This window comes from Emydura macquarii, unplaced genomic scaffold, assembly GCF_026122565.2.
Source record: "Emydura macquarii macquarii isolate MOO-44397 ecotype Brisbane River unplaced genomic scaffold, CSIRO-AGI_Emac_v2 contig_1043, whole genome shotgun sequence".
Lineage (NCBI taxonomy): Eukaryota > Metazoa > Chordata > Testudines > Chelidae > Emydura > Emydura macquarii.
The window spans coordinates 17,290,898-17,312,123 of NW_027131180.1; the positions used below are offsets into that span (position 1 = coordinate 17,290,898).

The 21,226-nt window shown below is 39.0% G+C and overlaps 1 protein-coding gene across 3 annotated transcripts in view; it reads left to right on the forward strand.

Annotated features, from left to right (window-relative positions):
• ZBTB21 (zinc finger and BTB domain containing 21) overlaps window positions 1-14,013 on the forward strand; it is a 29,892-nt gene extending 15,879 nt beyond the window's left edge. For 2 of the 3 annotated variants that reach the window (XM_067545333.1, XM_067545335.1), the window contains one exon: window positions 3,977-7,646. In XM_067545333.1, coding sequence (XP_067401434.1) covers window positions 3,977-7,157 — 3,181 coding nt within the window. In that variant the 3' untranslated portion in view covers window positions 7,158-7,646. Of the gene's footprint in view, window positions 1-3,976; window positions 7,647-13,992 lie in introns of those variants that run through there. The other variant, XR_010919177.1, reaches the window with a different exon arrangement.
• The last annotated feature ends 7,213 nt before the right edge of the window (window positions 14,014-21,226 follow it).

The window sequence follows — 21,226 nt, forward strand, 5'->3', positions numbered from 1 at the left end:
AAGGTGGTCTGCGCAGCATTAATTTGGCCCCCTTGTGTGTATGCTATGTTGTGTATGTTATAAGACAATCTTTAATTATTTGACCACAAACTGTTTTTCCACAGGACCCCTGCCTCATTCAGTGCACAGAATGGACAGAGCCCAAGGGATTGATCAGAGTTATGTAGTGAAATGAGATTGTTGTCTGCAGGACCCCTGCCTCATTTAGTGCAGAAGTTTGAAGGTGTGTAGTGAATGAGGTAGGGGATTGCAGAAAGAGAAGGGATTGTCTGATGGGTGAAGAAGTTGAATACTTCCCTGTAGAACTCGTTTCTATCCCTGCTTCTGCCATAGAGCTCCTATGTGATGCTGGGCAAGCCACTTAAATCAAAATGTTCATAGCTCGCCATTAATTATGTGTTCCTCATTTTCCAGATGTCCAGTGTGAGACACTTGGGAACTAACTTGCAGAAGTGCTAAGCACTCCCAACTGTATCCTAAGTCAATAGGAGCTGTGCTTTGAAACATGTAAAGTGCTACAAAAATGCTAAGTGCTCTGTAAAATCAAGTCCTGGTTGTTTAAAATTGGACAATCAAAATTAGTGGATGCTTGACTATCTTGGTCTTAATTTCTCTGTGCCTCAGTCCACCATTTTACAATAGGAAAAATACTACCACTTCATCTCACAGGGGTGTTGTGAAGATAAATTCATTAGTATGAAGCACTCATACTGTGGTGAGCAGCACCACAGAAAAATGTAAGGATATTAATAATTTTGACTTCAGTATAGTATTGGATGGTATACAGTAAATAAGGCAGCATGGCTGCTGAAGATAAAAATATTGAATAACTGTTCATTTAGTGAGCACTATCCATTCTGTGCACTCAGTGAGACAGAGGTATGGGAAAATATGTGATCAAGTAATTTAAAAGCTGTACTATAATATAGGTAGTCTGGACCCCTATGTCCTTGAGCAGTGATAGCCAATTTACACAATGTGTCTTTAGATTAATATCTACCAATTCTTTCCCTTGAATGTGAATTGTTGCCCAAGGATTTCCTTAGACCAAATACATTGTGATTTTTTAATGGATTTTTTTAAGGATGGCATGTTAATTCTGGAAAATGTAGGAATCAATAGTTTTGCTAAGAATCTTATCAATCCAGGAATATTAAAACAAAATTCTATTTTATTAGTTGGTGCTGTCTTCAGGGTCTGGTGCAAATAATCTTAATTTTGCCACCTGGATACTTCAGTGATGGGTTTAATACTAGAAATATTTAAGGGAAAAAGTTTCACAGACACTGGCTCTGTATTGGTCATAGTTTCAGTTCAGTTGAAGAAATGAAATATACTCTTGTGCTCATGGTATTAGGTAGATTCTGGTGTGTGATTGACCTAGTACGTATAGTCTCATCCGCCCTACTTTCTGCAGTGCACTGAACACCCTGTAGGTTCATACTCTGTGTGTGGCCAGTGTACAACCTTTTGAATTTCAAAAGGGATTTGATGGATAAAGAATTATAGGACAGGAATACAGCTAATGCTAGTCAACCTGGTTTTATAGAAAATAGGTCTTATGAAATCAGGTTTGTTTGACTACTTGAGACTACAAGTTCGGCTGATAAAAGTAACTGCCTAGATGTAATATACTTGGACTTTTGTAAGCATTTTACATAGCATTGCACAGTATTCTGATTAAAAGATTATCTCTGTACAATATTGATAAAGCACATGTTAAATGGATTAAGAACTAGTTAAGTGATGGACTTTTATGGCAAATCATCACTGAATTGAGGTGTTTCTAGTGGGGTTCCACAGGAATCGGCCCTAGGCCTACTGCTATTTAACATTTTCATCAATGACAAATATATCATTCAAGTAAATATAAAATCATTTGTCATAGGATGGCCCTAGCCTTTTAAGATGGAAGAGGCCAGTGCACTTGCGACTGGTGAGCTGACCCCCAGTTGGGTTTGAAAGTGGGCACCAGAGCTATAGAGGAAGGAGATTGTCAGGTGAGAGCTGTATGAGTCCAGGAGAGACAGAGCCTGAGATGACTCTGAGAAAGATAGGAAGCAGCAAGGAAGAGCTGGCAGGAGTTGTTTGGGAGAAAGCTGAGTTTGGAAGGAAAGTGATAACTGTGAGCTGTTGATTGTTGATTAGAACTGATCAAAGCTGGGGACCCTTGATGAGCAAAAGGCTTGGGCAGTGCCCCCTATGAAAAGGGGAAGATCAGTGTAGTCAGGGGAAGATGAGTCTGGAAACAAGAGGGTTGTTGAGGAAGACTGCATTGCCAGAGAAGGGGTAGGAGTCAACGGCAGGGAGAGCCTCGAATACTGCAAGAGAGGGAGCCCTCAGACCTCAGTGAAGGGCTGCTGGAAAACTTGTCACTCTGGCAGAAAGGCCTGACAAGCAGATTCTGAATCAGGGGTAAAATGAACTGAGAACCAAGTGCTGCCGTTGACTCTTGGTTTGGTGACTTGAAGGTGATATCCTTGGAGAGGGGAATGGAAGAAACCCACTGTATCTCTGTTTATTGTGGAAATTGAAAAATGGTTTTATTACAAGATTTTTGGGGGAATTACTGCCTTGGTGTGTATGAATAAATTACACCCAGAGGTGGGCTTTGTATCAGACCTTGAGAGATTTATGTTCCTTTTTTGGGCAAACAAAGGGGAAACTGAGGCAGATGCACTTGTGCCACAACTTGCTGCTGAAGGGTGCCTCAGTTGGAGGCCACTCTATCCCATCATTGCTGATTAAAATTTGAGGATGACACAAGGACTGGCAAAGTGGTAAACAATGTTGAGGACGGACAATCATACAAAGCAACCTAGAACACTTGATAAGATGGGCCCTTTCAAACAGAATGCATTTTAATACAGCCGAATGTAGTTATACATCTAGGAATAAGGATTGCAGGTCATAACTGTAGAGTGGGGTACATTGTATGCTGGAAACCAGTGACCTCTCAAAAGGATTTAGCGGTCATAAAGGGCAAGCAACTCAACATGAGCTTCCAGAGTGATGCTGTCTCAAAAAGGCTAATACTATCCATGTGTATCACCTGAGGATTTGAGCACTAAAGCTTCATTGCATGCAACAATACAGTGAGAAAGAACCACTCTGGGACTCTGCTCAAAGGCACCAGGACACCAAGTTCATCTGCTGCTAGGGGTCAAAACAGGGAGTTTATGTGGTTGGTTGACTATATATTGAAATCATGACCAAAAAAACACTTGGATACCATTGTAAAACAATGAAATTTCCAGAAAGACAGGATACCTGGCCATTCAGTTATGAGTGGTTTTTTTTTTCAGTAATACACTTCCTAAGTTGTTAATGTATACTTTTTGCTCTACTCTTAAATTTAAACAAACATGGCAGTTAATTGCAATAGTCTACATCAGAGACAATCAAGCAGCATAGTGTTTTCCACCATCATTTTAACAAATAGCAACAACAAAATTTAGTTTGTTCAATTAAAAGGGTACTATCAAGGTGGTTTAGCATTAAAAATTAACCCATATTGTAGGTCTCAGATTCAGGATTTTAGCAATATTTTTAAAAAATATGTTTTTGTTGAAGTATTGGTAGAAAAAAAAAAAAAACTTCCTTCACCCTCAGTTAGCTTACTTGGTGTTCCTGTAGAAAGAGAAGTAGGCATATGCTACCTACGGGAAGAAAACATAGCTGCCATTATTGGTTAGATGTAATAATTTTGATGGAGAGTGACCATTTCAGGTACATTGGAAAAGCAGAATCACAAGTTGCTTCTTTTCATACCTGTGTATCTATTGCAGTTGTGGATACAGTTTGCCTTTGGTCTTTTAATTCCCATGCCTATCCCCAAAACTTAAAATTCTTTAATGTTAATGAGGAAATAGTTATGTGGCCTGTAATCAGAAACTAAGTGGTTATATAGATTCATGTTACATTTTAAAAGTGTATATAAAACAGACCATAACTATCTTTTATTTTTGTTTTTCAGATTAACCCAAATCATGGAGGGGCTATTGCATTACATAAACCCAGCACATGCCATTTCTCTCTTAAGTGCTTTGAATGAGGAGCGTCTAAAAGGACAGTTATGCGATGTTCTTCTTATTGTGGGAGACCAAAAGTTTCGAGCTCATAAAAATGTTCTAGCTGCCAGCAGTGAATACTTCCAGACTCTCTTCACAAATAAAGAGAATGAGTCCCAGTCAGTGTTTCAGCTTGACTTCTGTGAACCAGATGCTTTTGATAATGTATTAAACTACATTTACTCTTCGTCTTTGTTTGTTGAGAAAGGCAGTCTTGCAGCTGTACAAGAATTGGGCTACAGCCTTGGAATATCCTTTCTTACTAACATTGTTTCTAAGAGCCCTCAAGCTCCTTTTCCTACATGTCCCATTAAAAAAATATTGTTTCAAGAAGAAGATGAAAGCAGTTCTCAGAAGAGAAGTGTCATTGTTTGTCAGAGCAGAAATGAAGCACAAGGAAAAAATGTCAGTCAAACACATGATTTAAGCCATAGCTCTAAGCCCTCACACTCCATTGCCGTCAAAACAAACAATAGACCACAAGTAACAAAACCAGTTGAACCACTTCATAGTTTATCATTAAGTGACAGGAGGTGGCTAAAAGACAATCCTGTGAGCTACACCAAACTTCATGAACCTTCTGGAACTGTGGATGACCAAAGTAGAAGTGGCTTGGTGAAGAGGAATGCAGTATTGTCACAAAAGCCTTTAGTTGAGAAAGAAACTTCATGCGATGAGCCAGGAATGAGTGGTCAGCTTCTAAGAGGAAAAGCTGCAGAGATGCCATTAAAAAGACCCCGGCCTCCAATCTTATCTCTGCATGGTTCATCAGAATCTACATTTTTGTTGCAAGAGACAGGAAAAGGAAATGGTCAAGGAGAAGATAGGAATTTGCTATACTACTCAAAGTTAGGATTAGTGGTCCCATCTAGTGGATCTGGTCCTGAAAACCAAAGTATTGACCGGAGTGGCCCACTTGTAAAAAGTCTCCTTCGAAGGTCATTATCCATGGATAGTCAGGTTCCTATTTATTCATCTTCTATTGATTTAAAACCTTCACATGGATCATCACTGGTGACTAGTGACTCACAAGGGAAAACATTTAATGTTGTATCTCAAAAGTCATCCTTGAAAGAGTCTTCAGAAAAGGCTGTCCTAGATGACAAGACACAGGTAATACACCCCCATCGCCTTAGGTCCTTTAGTGCCTCTCAGTCGACTGATAGGGAGGCAGCTTCTCCTCTAACTGATGTGCGAATAAAAACTGAACCTAGTAGCCCACTTTCAGATCCTTCTGAAATAATAAGAGTTACAGTAGGAGATGCTTCAGCATCTGCCAATAAAGACTTCCCTTATAAAACTCAGGATGATAATAGGGATATCAGTAGACTTCCAGCAAAAAGGAGGTTTCAAGCAGATAGAAGGCTACCATTTAAAAAACTGAAAGTGAATGAGCATGGTTCTCCTGGGTCAGAGGATAATTTTGAGGAAAGTTCAAGTCCTACGCGTCTTGATGCTGACTTTCCAGATTCTGATGTCAGTAAAGATGAATACAGTGAATTGGAAGAAGTGAGACCAAACAAAAAGTTTAAATGCAAACACTGCCTTAAGATTTTCAGATCTACAGCAGGCCTTCACCGTCATGTTAATATGTATCATAACCCAGAGAAACCATATGCTTGTGATATATGCCACAAGAGATTTCACACAAACTTCAAAGTATGGACTCATTGCCAGACACAGCATGGAATTGTGAAGAACCCCTCACCTGCTTCCAGTTCACATGCTGTCTTGGATGAAAAGTTCCAAAGAAAATTAATTGATATTGTGAGAGAAAGGGAGATTAAAAAAGCGCTGATTGTTAAACTACGACGTGGTAAACAAGGTTTTCAGGGACAGTCCAGTTCACAAGCACAGCAAGTCATCAAAAGGAACTTAAGATCAAGAGCCAAAGGAGCCTACATTTGTACCTACTGTGGGAAAGCTTATCGTTTTCTCTCACAATTTAAACAGCACATAAAAATGCATCCGGGGGAAAAACCAATCGGAGGAAATAAGGCTTCTAAGCAAAAAGAGCACATTCATATTGCAAGTCCAGTTGAAAACAAAGAGGTCTATCAGTGCCGTCTTTGTAATGCTAAGCTCTCCTCTCTTATTGAACAGGGAAATCATGAGCGTCTATGTAGAAATGCAACAGTCTGTCCTTATTGCAGCCTTAGATTTTCTTCTCCAGAGCTGAAGCATGAACATGAAAGCAAGTGTGAATATAAGAAGCTCACTTGTCTTGAGTGTATGCGCACTTTTAAATCCTCCTTTAGTATTTGGCGTCATCAAGTTGAAGTTCACAATCAAAATACCATGGCCCCAACAGAGAATTTTTCTTTACCTATTCTTGATCACAATGGCGAAATAACTAGTGCTCCAAGACTGCATTCTCAATCAGAATCTAATAAGATGAACAATTTTGTTACTGTAAAGGAAGATGGAGTATTCAGTGATTCTTCAGAACAAATTAATTTTGATTCTGAAGATTCTTCATGCCTCCCCGAAGATCTAAGTGTTTCCAAACAGTTTAAAATTCACGTCAAAGAAGAGCCTGCAGATGATATAGAGGATGAGGTCACTGAAACAAACAGAGAAGCGAAGGAAGTAGTTTCTAATAAAGACACTGGCTTGTGGCCATGTGAAAAATGTGGAAAAATTTTTACAGTACATAAGCAGTTGGAGCGTCACCAGGAGCTTTTGTGCTCTGTAAAGCCATTTATTTGTCATGTGTGCAACAAGGCCTTCCGGACCAACTTCCGTCTGTGGAGTCACTTCCAGTCTCATATGTCACAGGCTGCAGAGGAATCCGTGAATAAAGATCCTGAGATATGTCCACCAGCTAACTCCCCATCACCGCCTCCTCTGCCTCCACCCCCACCTCTACCCAAAATCCAGCCCTTAGAGCCTGATAGTCCGACAGGTTTGTCTGAGAGCCCAACTACTACCGAGAAATTATTTGTTCCACAAGAATCGGACACACTCTTTTATCATGCTCCACCACTTTCAGCAATCACATTCAAAAGACAATATATGTGCAAACTTTGTCACAGGACATTCAAGACTGCATTTAGTCTTTGGAGCCATGAACAGACACACAATTAGCTAGAGATCTTCAACAGGTAGTTTAAAAAGCTGGTTAAATGGAGACTGTTACCAGGATATTTCAGAAGTATGCCATATAAACTAGAAATCTAAGGGGACGCGAAACATCAAAAAAGTAAAGATGGATTTAAGATGCTGCTTGGATTTGAAGATTAAGGTAAACTAACTTTGATGTTAGTAGATAGAAATCTGAATAATTTAAAGTATTGTGGTCTGGGGTCTTATAGTAACAATATCATTTAATTTCATTAACATTGAAATCTGATCACATCTTGAGTGTATGCATGGATCCTCATCCGGTGATGTCAATATATATATAAATATATATTAAAAACAAAAAAAGAACAACAATGTGGATTCTAACTGTGAGTTTATAGTAGTGAAATACTGTAACTAAACTTCTTGTTTTGAGTAAATGAACACGAGCTCCATATAAATATTATGAAGTTAGGAAAGAAGTGGATGGAGTATTTTTCTTTTATTAATCTAGCTTTTAGTAATCTTTAGCAATAACAAATAAACCTCAAGTTTGAGTTACTCTGACACTTATTGGGAATGAATGTTTGGTATTTTATGGTAATGTGGAATTGTTTTGTTCTTATATGGAACTTGTGCAAAATACAATAGAATCTGAGATCAGCAATATTAATACTTGGATTTTATATATAAAGTAGCAGCAAGCCTGCTTTCAGCCATTTAAATGTAAGTTTCGAAGGAAGACTCTGGAAAAATATGTGTGCTGCTTTATATAACACCCCAAAGGCTAATTTACTGTAGGTATTTCAGTAATAGGCATTGTAATAAAGCAGCACTCATAATGCAGACAACAGTACTGTTTATAAATAGGATCTAACACTGAATTGAATTCAAACAATTCACAGTTTTGTTTCCTCTGGTTTGTACTGTTGTGTAATTCTAACTACAATAGAATGTATGAATATATTACTTTAAATAGCAGAAGCTTGAAGGGGGAAGAGGGCGTGAAAAAAACTCCTATGTGTGGCAGTAAACGTGGCCATGAGCACAAATATATGTTTTTATAATTAAATGTAAATATTTACATAGACGCTTGTATAAATGAACAAAGTATGTATTTAAATTTTGTATTAAACATACATATCCAGTTCAAAGCAGAGGAAAAAGCACGACACTACAATCATTGGATTTTGTAAATACAGTGTATAGAATATTTGTTTCTTTTCTGCCACTTTCTATGGTTTGTGATTATTTGGGTTTGTTTAAAATCATGGTGATGATGGTTAAAAATATTTGAAGCATGGTACCATTCAGTTACCTCTAGTCACAACTGGAATGGTTGGCATCATTAGTATCAGATATTTGCCAAAAGCTATGGCAAGGGTCCAGAATTAATTTGCCACCTACTTTTGGCAATGTGCATCTCTCATTTAGGAGCTCAGAGTTAAATCTATCTTTCTGCTGCTGGTATTTTAAATTTAATGGAGTGGAAATGGATTAGAATTAAATAGTGAGAATGTAAATGGATTAAATACTTGACGGTCCATTTTGGACCCAGGCCAACTTCAGATGAGAAAAGAAAAGTGAAAGTATTGCCTTCAGTACTGTGTAATTAGGGACCAGTCCTGCTTTCACTGAAGTCTACAGGAGTTTTATTGCTGACTTCAGTGGGAGCAGAATCAAGCCCTTAATTCTATAAGATTCTGATCCTGCATGCCTTCAGCATCCAGAATTCCCACAGAAGTCATAAGGAATGCAGGCTGAGTCCCAAAATACAAATACATTATGAACTACAATGATCTTATTGTAGACATTCAGGACCAATGGCCCTGATTCAGTAAGGTTGAGCATGGGTGCCTAACTTTAAGCTCCTGGGTAGGCCTGTTGACTTCAGTGGGCGTTTTGTTAGGCACGTACTCTAGATACCTTGCTCAATCAAAGTCCGTATTTGCCATCGTTTGTTTTGTTTGTTTTAAAACGGAACTTTATTTTCATTGGAAAGTTCATCTTAAAAAGAGATGGCACAATCTGACCTTCAGACTTTCCGCTACCAGCAAACTGCAATAATTAGCTACAAAGTCTTTTGGTACAACATGGTGGATAAAAAAATCTAAAACTGTTACTAAACACACTAACATCTAGGTGTTTTTTCTTATTCCAAGTAAATTATGTGAAAATACGATTACACTAATAATCTGCAAGCATTTTTAGGTTTAAACTGCAATCGAAACTGCAATTAAACTAGATGACCCTTGTGACCCCTTCTAACCCTATGATTCTATGAAAGATTCCTATGTAATCTTTTACAGGTGATACTTACGGATGTGACTCCTTTTTTTTAATTCCAGCTAACAAAAATAAATCATTTAATTAAAAGAAATAATTTCAGCATAAAATAGTAATTACTCAACCTCAAAATGAAATAAAGCCATGTAATATATTTAACACAGCTAAATAATTGTTTTTGTGTTTACATTAAATGTCTTTTAGGAGAAGAAATCTATGTGGACAAAATGTGAAAGCAAGGTTTTAAAATTGGTGCCTAAGTTTTTACCATTGATTCCTGTACAAAATAGCATGACATTTCCTGTTTAGTTTGTTGATAGTCTGTACCTAGCCTTCTAAGAATGAGTATACCTTTCTAAGAGAAAATATGATGACCAGTTCATCTATCAAATAATCATAATTTTCAACTGAAGTACTTTGATGCATTTTTGGTATAGTAGGATTATAAATACCACACATTTAAAAACTTTGTGCTGCATTTTTGAAGAAGTCTTGATTTTTTTCCAACTGTAATATGTATTGTAAAAATCAGGAAAAAAATGGATCTAACTAGTCTCCTTTTTAAGTTTGTTAGATTATTTTTTAAAGTTTGTTTTTAATTTTAAGCATGTTCTGTTTTTTTTTAATTAGTTCCTGTTTGTTTTCCAATAAAGGAATACAGGATCTCTAAATAAAGTTTTAAATATGAGATATTTATACAGCAATTCTGGTTTTCTATTAGCTTTTATATAGTACCTTAAAAAGCCCTGAGATAGAAGTGTTTATTTTGGAGGATATGGAATAAATATGCTTCCACTCATGTAATTTTAATATATGTTAGAAAAGTTAAATTATGGAAGAAAATGGTAGTTGCTTGTTTATACAATAAAGGTATTTTAAAGAATGTCTAGTTTGGCCATAACCAGAATAATAGGCAAATTATTAATACAAAAGATTGTCTTCATATTTCATATTTTGTTTTGCAACTGTGTGACTTGGATACTAAAGCGCACACTTGCAAGGTGAGAGGCCTTGGCTTTTTGTCTGATTATTTAACAACTGCAGAAAGTTCATGTGATTTCTCGTTTTTAAACTTTGAGGTTTCATGCTCTTTTTAATATGGCATGACAGAAACATGCAGATGTTTTAATATATACTTTAGAATTTAATTCTTTCTTGGTTTGGTTTGTTCTCCATCAACAAAATTCAATAAAGGGCCATCCTACTCCCACTGAAGTCAGTGACAACTCCTGTTTACTTTAGTGGGAACAGGATTGGGCCTGAGAAGTAAAACTAGTTCGTGTAGGTACTGATTCAGCTAAGCACATGCTTAAGTCCCATTGCAGTCACTGGGCCTTAAAACATGCTTAATATTAAGCATATGCTTAAGTGTTGTGCTGAATTGGGGCTATAATCAACCACTCAAAGTAAGCAATGGAAATAATTACATGTTGTGGACTTTTAAACGATAGAAACAAAAATTGTATAAGTGAATGTTCTTATGAATAAAGGCTACATGTATAGCTAGTGTGTAATTCTGCAATTTTAGCAAAATAGACAAGACATGAAACAGTAGGGCTACTCTGTCATTTTGTAACTTTTTAAAAGAAAAAAATGGACAGTTTGACTTCAGAGATCACGGTCTGCTGGAGCAATGGATGACAATGTTGGTCTCATTTCAGAACACAACTATAGCCTTACAACCCTGCAGTGAACCAAAACATACAGCTGTAGGGGACCTGCTCCTGCATTCCCTACTTGGGCAAATCTATTGACATCCAGGAACTGCTTTTGCCCAAGTAGGAAATGTAGGTTTCTTCCAGAGCTGTGTTGTACTCAAGTTTTTGCCCAAAACTTCCATTGACATCAGTGGAAGTTCCTCCTGTGGGACAAGGATAGAATGTGGCCCTAACTCCTCCTTGGCACTAGCAGTTATGGTGCAAATATCTGGCATGTGCCTATCCTGTCTGTTTACATTTTCTTACCAGAAGATCTAGATGAAAATCAAAGCAAGATAGGTTTTTTATGTTGTAATTAGTGAATCAGTGTTAAAATTTTGTGTTGAACTCAGCCTGATAGTATTTGAGGGGAGGAACAGGTTGGGTTTTTTTGAGTCCTGTTGATTCTTGTTTGTTTAAAATGACTTGTGACAAATCGTACTAACTATTTTATTGTACATAAAGGGATACTATCAAGATAAACATACTGTAAATGTCCCTATCTGTGTTAACAATACTTGATATTAATAAAACTGATATTTTTTAACCCCAATTGTGAACATTTAAGATGTTTGGGCATGAAAATCTCAGATAGGGTTACCCTCAAACTTTGGTAGTGTGTCTGAAATTTGGATATGAGCTTTGTGGCTTGGATCCATAACTACCTGTTGCCTTTTGCAGTTAAAACAGACAAATCAGTTTCCCTTTTAAGTTCTCATGCACTGCCACAAATATTGCGTTTGGGTTTTCACCACTGTAGCAGAATGTTAAATTTAAAACACCCTTTAAAATATAATATTTGAAAACTTATGAATAGTCACAAAACCCAAACTTCAGGGTCTGACCTTGACAGTGTCCCTTTTCAAAACAGCAGCAAAAATGGGATCACTTGTAGTGTTTAGAAAAACAGTCTCCTACACTTGATGGAAGTTGGAACAATCCAACATAAACATGCAAATTGTAGTATTTTCCAATTTAAAGTTATATAAAATCACTTGTCATTTTAAAGTGTTATAGAATTAAGACAAATAAAAATTGTTTTTATAATCCTGCTTATCATGTAGCCATTGTATATTGGTTCAGTACACCAGTGTTGGATTTTAATTAATAGGTTTTTACTTTTTTAGGACTGAGAATTAATAGTTTAGGATAACTCTTCCTTTAATGTAATGTCAATCCATTGCTGCTTTGTATGACTTTTTCTACTGTGTTTTCTTTACTTAGATTTTGACTAAGAAATGTTGGAGTCAAATAAACTTACACTTGTTTCTTTTGAGTTATTGTCTCATGTTGGAATCCCTTGGCAAATGTGATGTTATTTTATAGTGGGGTGGGAATTTTGCTCACAAAAGGTTAGTTTCAGTCTATACGTTTTGTATGTACAGCATGACCATTTTTAGCTGGTGTGATTAGGACTAAAATAATTGCTTTTAATAAGTATGTTGTTGAAATATTATAAAGAAAGTGAAGTGACATAGAAAATACCATTTTACATCTACAAAACCTGTGCTTTGAGGGTAGGATTTTCAAAAGTTTCGGCACTAGCTTAACTCTGTTCCCATTGCAGTCAATGGGAGTTGTACCCTGGATCTCTCTCGGCTTCTATTGAAGTCAATGATAAAACTTAACTTCAGTGGCAGCAAAGTTATGTCAACTGAGTGCTTCTGAAAATCACACCTCGTGTTATCTAAAACTGGATTGAACTAAATGTTTGAAATATACTATAAGGAACAATTGTGGGAACTAGTAGTGTTCCCATTGGAATCAATAGAGTTCTTATTGCCACCACTTTCCATATTAAAACCCTTAGGAGGGAATGCAGAGGGAGGATTCCCTTCACACAGAGAAGAATCTGTCATTGATTGTCATGGGGGATGGGGTTTTCCCACCCCATTCTTTCACAAAAAAGTTGTAGAATCCACCATTGAGCCGTGAGGATCCTTTAGGCTATAGCCATCCCCACAGAGCCTCTGGGCCTCCCACAGCTGCTCTGGCCTCCATACTCACTCCCTCTTTAAACACACATACCCAGTACCACAATTCCATCAGAGCTGCAATACCAGGGACTAGCAATGGCTGTGATTGCATCAGGGATCCCTTGTTGAAAGGGGTTGTCTAGCACAGATGTTTGCTTCTAGAAAAGATCATTCAGCCCCAGTGAGCAGTCTAATAGCCTGTGATAGCCATCAGTGCTAGAAAAGAAGACTTCATACCACAGAGCGCTGGGGATCTCCCCTCTCCAAAGAAATACAGCACTTTTTTCTAACTCTCTTAGGTCACAAGACACCAGACCCAAAATCACAAAATTATATATAGAAAAGCTATTCCAGATAATTTTTAATGGTTTCCGCTATTTATTTTTTCTTTAAAATGCTGTATTTGTAGTATTAAGATAGCTTTGTTTACAAGAAGAAAAATATGAAAAATGGTATGAATACCATAAAAATAAGTTACTGATTTAATGGACTACAGTCTTTCTACTTATCTTCCTAACATCTAAAAAGCAAACAATGGAGTCTCAATACTGCAAATTTTAAAAAGTAAACAGGAGGTCACCACCTTTCTTGATACAGGTTCAAAACAGGTTGGTGTGTGGTGTGCATTTATGGCAGAACAGACCCAACAAAATTTTTTTTTTAAATTGCTGGTTAGTGTGAATCTTACCACAGAGCAAGGTACCGGTCAGTGGAGATTACAAATCCTCATAGGAGCAAGTAAAGATCTCTATAATACTATATTTCTCTCATCCCATCCCCCACCCTCAGCTGAAGGGGGAAATGTTTTGTTTTTCCTATTTTGAGTGTGAAGTTATGGTGGGAAAGCTAGGTTTATACATGAATGAACCTGAAGTTTGGAGTATCCTTTTGCTTTCTTAGCAGGTTACTGTTTGCCACCGGGCTCTTCAGAGGATGATCTTTCCTTTGCACAGCAGCACAAGAAGAGAGAATAATCCTAACGCTGCCCAAACTGAAGTGGATGTGGTTATGAATAAATGAAAGGCCTGATTGTATGAGCCAAAGGAAAAAGTAACGTCACCCAAGTACCCTGTAGTGAGACAGTGGCCTAGTGGATAGAGCCACTGGGACTTGGACATCTGGGTTCTATTCCTGGCTTGCCCCCTAGTCTCCTTAGTGCCCTTGAGCAAGTGATTTCACTTCTTTGTGCCTTCGTTTCCCTACCTGTAAAATGATAATGAGACTGACCTGTTGGGTAAAGTGCCGTATAAGAACTAGGGGGTATTAGTTTGCAAGTCAGGCCCCTGCTTTTACAGCCATTACACAAATAGTCCCACTGATTTTCTTTTTCTCCATTATTATTATTATTGAGCACTCAGGGATCTCCCTAGGCCCTTCACAGAAAGAAGAAAAAAGTCACACTCCCTGCCCTGAAGAGTATACAGCCTAGGTTCAGCATAAGGATCAAGAAGCATACCAAAAAAGGGAGGGATGTGCACATCTCGATGGTTATTTTTTTGGTTGTTACTTTCCTTGCCCCTCACTTCTCACACAGATGAATCCAGTAACTTCCACTCATTACCAAGTATCATTTTTCAACTACAAAAAGTGATATGGCAGATAATAAAGGTCAATGTTACCTTTTTGGGATAATATTGTTTACAGTGGTATGTATGTACTAAAATTCTCTGTGGCAAAGCAAAAGAGTATTAGCCACTGGAACAACAACTCCATCATGCTTTTCGTTTCTTAATTAGGTAGGTTGAAAGAATAGGTCATAGAGTACCTTAGATGGGATAGGGTACCATTATATAAAAATCACCACAACCATAATCATTAGCATGGGCTGATATTCAAAGGTATCATTTGTAGTGAACGTTAAGAGTTAGTCCCTTTAGTCTTTTCCTTGCTTCCCTCATGCACAATTATCTTTGGGGTTTTTTAAGTTATCTTTATTTTTTTGAGTTTCACACAATGCAATTAGCTCTGGCTATCATGGCTCTAAATGAGCTAGATCACTCCGTTCCCCCATGGTAAAACCTGTGGAAGGGGGCTGAAGGGAAGGAAATCTCTACAAGAAACCCCTACTGAAATTTCCACCTCCATTGTTCCATTAGAGAGGCAAGGCTTGTTCCTTAGAGAACAGGTTTTGAAACCCATCCAGAAACCCTGCAGATTCCCAAGGATCAACACTAGCTTTGGTCCCAATTGTTCTGGCAGCATGGCTCTAATAGAGCTGCACTAGCGGGGCCTCCCTCTGGCCACAGGTGACCCAGATACCCCTAACAAAAGTCCTCCGCCAACTCAGTCCTCAAGCCTTCCCTCAGGTATATCCAGGGCACCCCAGAGCACCCTATGTGGAGTACAGGGGATGGTGGAATGGAGAGAGCTGAGCCCACCTTCAAGGTAGGAGAGGAGACATCTGCGTGTGAGGGTTCCTCTGGCTGCAAATTTAGGGGCTTGTATTGCACCCCAATGTAATTAATTAAGATTGTGTGGTTTGCCATTACGGAGTACTGGCCTGGCTCTTCACTCAACCTGACAGCCAGAATGGCACAAGCAGGAAACTATTTCTTTTCTGATTGTATTCAGACCCTTTGTTTCAGGAGAAATTGAATGGGACAAATAGAAAGAAGCAAGTGCAATTAAGAAAGAAAAGAAAAACATAAAGAATAGCTAGAACCCAAGAAAATTGTCATCCTTAAGTGGGGCAGGAGGAAGATGACAGATCCAAAAATAATTTCATAGGCCTGCAAGAGGGTACTGCTCTGAAAAAGATTAATAAAGTTAAGTACAGGGAGAAAAAAGCAACTTTATAGAAACTGAGTTTTGTGAGGGTAATCGCATAAACCACAATAGGTCATTGGGTGGCCTCGTGGTAATAGCTGCTGTCCCTGGGCACTAGGAAGAATCAGTACCCAGAGCCTGTGATGTCACATCCATTACACCAGTTGGATGGACTAATATATTTTTAAAGGTGCTTTAACTTCTAAACAAATTTCACATTAAAATAAAATATCAGCTACCCAGGAACTGTAGACTTGGAAATTTGTTTTATGTGGTTTTCCAAAACTGGAGGATATTTCCTGTTATGCCACAGGAATTTGATAAAAATCACTGATCATTCTCTTCTGCGCCAGTTTTTACTTTATTCACCATGCTACCTTACCAATGTGCTTTATTCCTGTTCTGAAAGGCTAACAGTGCAGACTGAGAGGATAGTTGTGTTGCTATGCTAGTTCAATCCTTGGCCTCCTTGTTTAGACTGGCAAGAAGTGTGCCAATTATAGTGATTTTTGAGATGCAGACACCTACCCAATAAAAAATGGACAGACACCAATTCATTCTACACACCATAAATGACTAAACAGCCATGAAATCATCAGACCTTTCCATCTACTGAGCTGGTCATAATTTGAACTGGTGACCTTGGGGTTAAAAATGCAGTATCCCATTACCTGTTTCCTAAGACATTCAATTCTCCAGCTATTGGAGTATGTTTAATTTGGGAGGGGGAAGAGAAGAAGAGAGAGTCAGGAGGGAAATACTGGCAAATAAGTAACAAGACTTACTGCCTCCATACTGATACTTCAGCAGCAGTGATTATATAAAATAGAAAGGAGAACAAGACTCCAGTTTAGTGTCATATGTTTCCTTTTTGCAAGGCTGCTCCTGGACCAAAGCCCAGAAATCTAGCCCAGTCAGCAGATCATTCTTCTTGGAATACCACCACAACAGTAACATCTGTTGGCTCTAAGGAGGGAGATTAACAAACATTAGGTTGGTACTCATGCTTTGCCCACATGGCATCTTCCACTGTTTAGAGACCTTCTTTTGAGCAGATCTGGGTAAATAACTGATTTTATGGTTTGCTGGCAGTTCTGAAAAAAAATTGGGAGGAAACATATCAGTTTGAATCTAACCAAATCCAAAAATGTCAGCAAAGTGAAAGAAATCCATTTCAGGCCCAACACAACATGTCACTTGAGCTGAAATGTTTTGTTGCCAAGCATTTTTAAATGGCTATATTTGCACAATAATTGGAGAAGGTGCTGTGCGTCCTGCACCCCCTCATAACTTTTAACCCCAGTAGTTAGGGCACACACTTTGCAGGGAGAGACATGGGTTCAGATCCCTGCTCTGAGCTATTGGCTATTCTGGGGTGGGGTCTCTCTCAGTCTCTCCTAGTGAAGCTGTTTCACTACTTGAATAGTCATTGCATCAAGAGACAAAGTGTGTGCATTAGAATGACTCTATAGCCCATTAGCAAGGGCATTCCACAGGCTGTGGGAGACCTGAGTTTAAGTCCTTGCTGTGGTGAATAGTTAATTATTTATACAAAGTTGAACAGCTTCAACAGGAGAGATTAAAAGAAACCACAGTACAGCCAACAACTTGGTGGGTAGGGCATTCACCTGGTAGCAGGGGTTTGAACCCGTCTCAGGTGAGGACCCTAACCACTGGGCTAAAAGTTACAAAGAGCAGCAGCATCACATCCTCCTTTGGCCATTTTGTGAATTTAGCCCCAGTTTTCTTTTCTTGGATGAAATTATTTGGTGAATTTGTGTCAAATTTGCAAATAGTTTCCGCTCAATAGAAACTGCATTTTTCAGCAAGTACTACTTTTGAGCCCCTGAAGCTGCTGACACCATTAGATTGCCTGTTGTGGCAAGGACTAGGAATCTGAGCTTCAAAGACAGTTCTACATGCCATGACAGAAGCCTCTGATTATTAGCTCCCAGGTGGATGGAATGGGCCATGTTGTTCTGTCTATTAACTTCCAGGAGATGCTTGGAGAGATTAATACATTAAAGCCTGGGAAGCCTAAAGTAGGTTTCTTTGTCAGCCTGGATCTCAGTAAGCCACTGAACAGCCATCCTAGATGTACATGAAGCACAGGTAGTCATGGCTATTTGTGCCTCCTAGCCTGAGCATTCTCAAAATGGCCAACTCAACCTTCTGTTTAAGTCATCCTGTAGAGAAACATTAGAGATCAAAGATAAGACATATTGTTTTGAATGGGAGGCAACTGCTATGTTAACCTTAGCATGCAAAAGCCACACCTCCTGGGTGCCTGAATCCAACCAGTAGGCCTTCTGGGTAATAGGCTACTCCAACTGCGGGTACAAAGCTAGCCTCAACCATCTGAGAGATAGAGGGATACACTGGTAATGCTTTCTCACATCTACCCATCTCTGGTAAGGTGGGCAAACCAGAATATTTATCCTCCACCACTCTTTTCTGTGGGGGTCATTTTGAAAATCTGGTCCATGTGTGACATTAAATAATCCTGATCTTCAGGAGAAACTCTCCAGGGAGCATTCAGTCCATGGATGGCGACACATGGTGGAGAGGAAGAAGAAGGAGAACACATCTTTGAGGTCTGAGCCTGGTCTTTTCCCCCAGCAGATCATTCACCTTGGACAAAGTGGAAAGGGGGGAGGGGCACAAGGGCCAGTTGAGGGGTGCAAAAATACACAGATTCCTGGAAGGCACAGAGAATGGGGTAGGGTGAAGCTTCAGTCTAGGGGAGACTTTGGAGGGGCTACTTGGGAAACCAAGTCCTTGAATGGGGAACAGAGAGAGTCAGCATAGTTATTTCACTGGATGGCTTCACCGTCCAATGTCCTCTGTGGGAGGGACAAGGGGAGTGGGGAGTATCTAGCAGAGACCTAGTTCCCTGTTCTCTTTTCTTTGTTCCCTTCCCTGCGATTCCTCTGGGGAACCATCTGCAAGAGAATCCTGAAGTACAGGATTCATCTCCAGGCTGAATGCCTCCTGTTGGATAGAAAGGACACACTGAGTCTGCTCTACTGGCAGCCACCTCTTAGGAAACTGCACTGAAATTATGTCTAATTTGCTGTCTCCTATCACCACCTATCACAGTCTTTGCTGATATTAATGCTTTACAGGGTTTTCCTTCCATTGAGCATCTCTGTTGGGGATCGTTGTTGGCAATGCTTCTATTTTGCAAAGTTTGAATCATATTTTGTTATATGCTGCTCACTATCCTTATCCTTCTGTTATTTCTCTGTCCTCAGTGGCATACCATACCTCTCTCACTCTGTCAGTTTAATTAACATGCTGTTTATTTCCTCTTCCAGTTTACTATGGATTTTAAATTAGAATTGTACTAAACCCTATCCCTGTGGAACCTCACTAGACAACTTCTTCAACTGGCTATAGTGACATTTATAAACACGCTTTATTTACATCCCTTCAGCCACTTTCCAAACCACATTAAAGTGTTCCTATCCAACCTAGTCAAAAAGTAAATTGTGTGAGAAACTGTATAAAATGCTTTATTAAAATTCAAATATACTACAGGCCAAATCCAGACATCACCTGTAAGGATGTGTAAATTAGAGCAGTTTGTACTCAGTTAGACTTTCCTAGACCTTCTTACACCCACTCCACCCTTGTGTAAGGGAATCTGAGCTGGTCAATATTGAGAAGTCAGAAGAAAATGTAAAATAGAATAAGGGCTACTGTTACTTACAACCTTTACTGGTTCTTCAGTATATAAATGGCATCAGCTTAAACTCCTTCATACACAAGTGGAGCAGATGTAAATAGGTCTAGGGGAATCTAACTGAATATAAGAGGGTGTAAAGTACACCATGTGGAAAAGTGGATTCTGCTAGGGCATGCCTTTGTGGCTGGGTATGGCATGGCAGTTCTCTCCTGTGTACTATCTCTTACCAACTGTCACTTGTCCCTCAGTGATCACTTCTTCTCACGACTTGGCCCTCCAGCTGAGTCATGTTTTAGTCCCATTCAGGGTAACAGAAAAACTAACACAACAAATAAGAGTCCAATATCCAACAGAAGGTCTTCGGCCCTCAATTCTCAGCCCTGTGGTCCTTTTATCCCTTCTCTCAGGGCTTTCAACTGTCCTTATCCACTTCTTGGAATCCCCTTCGAGGCCCACCTTCTACACTGGGTTCCAGTTCAGGGACCCTATAACCAGCACTCAAAGTCTGCTCCTTTTGACTCCTTGCTGCTCCTTCCTGGACTTCTGCCTACCACAGTCTGTCAGCATGCCTCTCCCACAGAACTCTGTAAGTTCACCCTTCTTTCAGGACCAGGACTCACGAGACTCACCCCCTGGAATTCCTCAACAAATCCCAAACCAAAAGTACAACTTACCTCAACTTCTGCCCTCCATCGGTTTGGCCTTTCATGCCTCTTATGTTTCCTTTATATAATTCCTGAGTTAAACACCTCCCAGGGCTCTCTCCTTGGAAGTCCTGATCCTGCCCTTGTATCAGGATTCCTCATCACCAGAGCCTGCTCTACTCTCAGTGGCTGTTTCATCTCTTTCCTGCCATACTTCCCTACTCCAGAGAGGATCCCAGGGCCAACTGTCCATCTGGCCTTCCTTCTTGATCTTCCTGGTCTTTCTAGTCCCAGAGAGTAACTGCAGTTTCTCCCTGCAACCCCTTTCCTCATCTTTGTTTTTTAACAGAGCAGCCTCATCATATGAAGCTATGAACACCACTTTTTTCATTCCTTTTTAGCCATTTTTTAATATTCTTTCACTCAGTCTGGTATCCTTAAGGAAATACAGCAAGACACTATTCTATTTTCCTGACATTCTCACTAGTCCCTTTAGGGAAAATCTTTTATTTCAAGCCAACTCAATTTTTTGTAAAGAAATTTTCTTTCCATAGAATACTGCCCACAATAGGATTCTCAAAATGGGGGTCGTGATCCCTCAGGGGGTCATGAAGTTATTATGGGGGGTTGCAAGCTGTCAGACCCCGTGCATGCTGGTAAGGGAGGTATGGCACGTGGCAGGGGGGTCATCACAGCATAAAATATTTTCCCCTGGGGTAGAACATGATCAACAGTTTCTTTGGTTTTGCACACATTATACAGCACATCTTTACGTCTCTTTAATACATTTAACTTAACATTTAAGACACAATGACCTGCTAAAACTCTAAAAATTAAGACTTCACTTTTTCTACTATGACTGTGGAGTATATCTTCAGTTTTGAACATACATCATAAAACCTTCATCTTTTTGTTTTCTTAGTCTATTGTTTCTGCCATTCCTTTACAAGCTCCTTCATGACCACATTTTTAAATTCTTGTCTACTTTAGGGTTTTTAATATTTCTAAAAATGGGAATAAAAATATTCTCATTTTT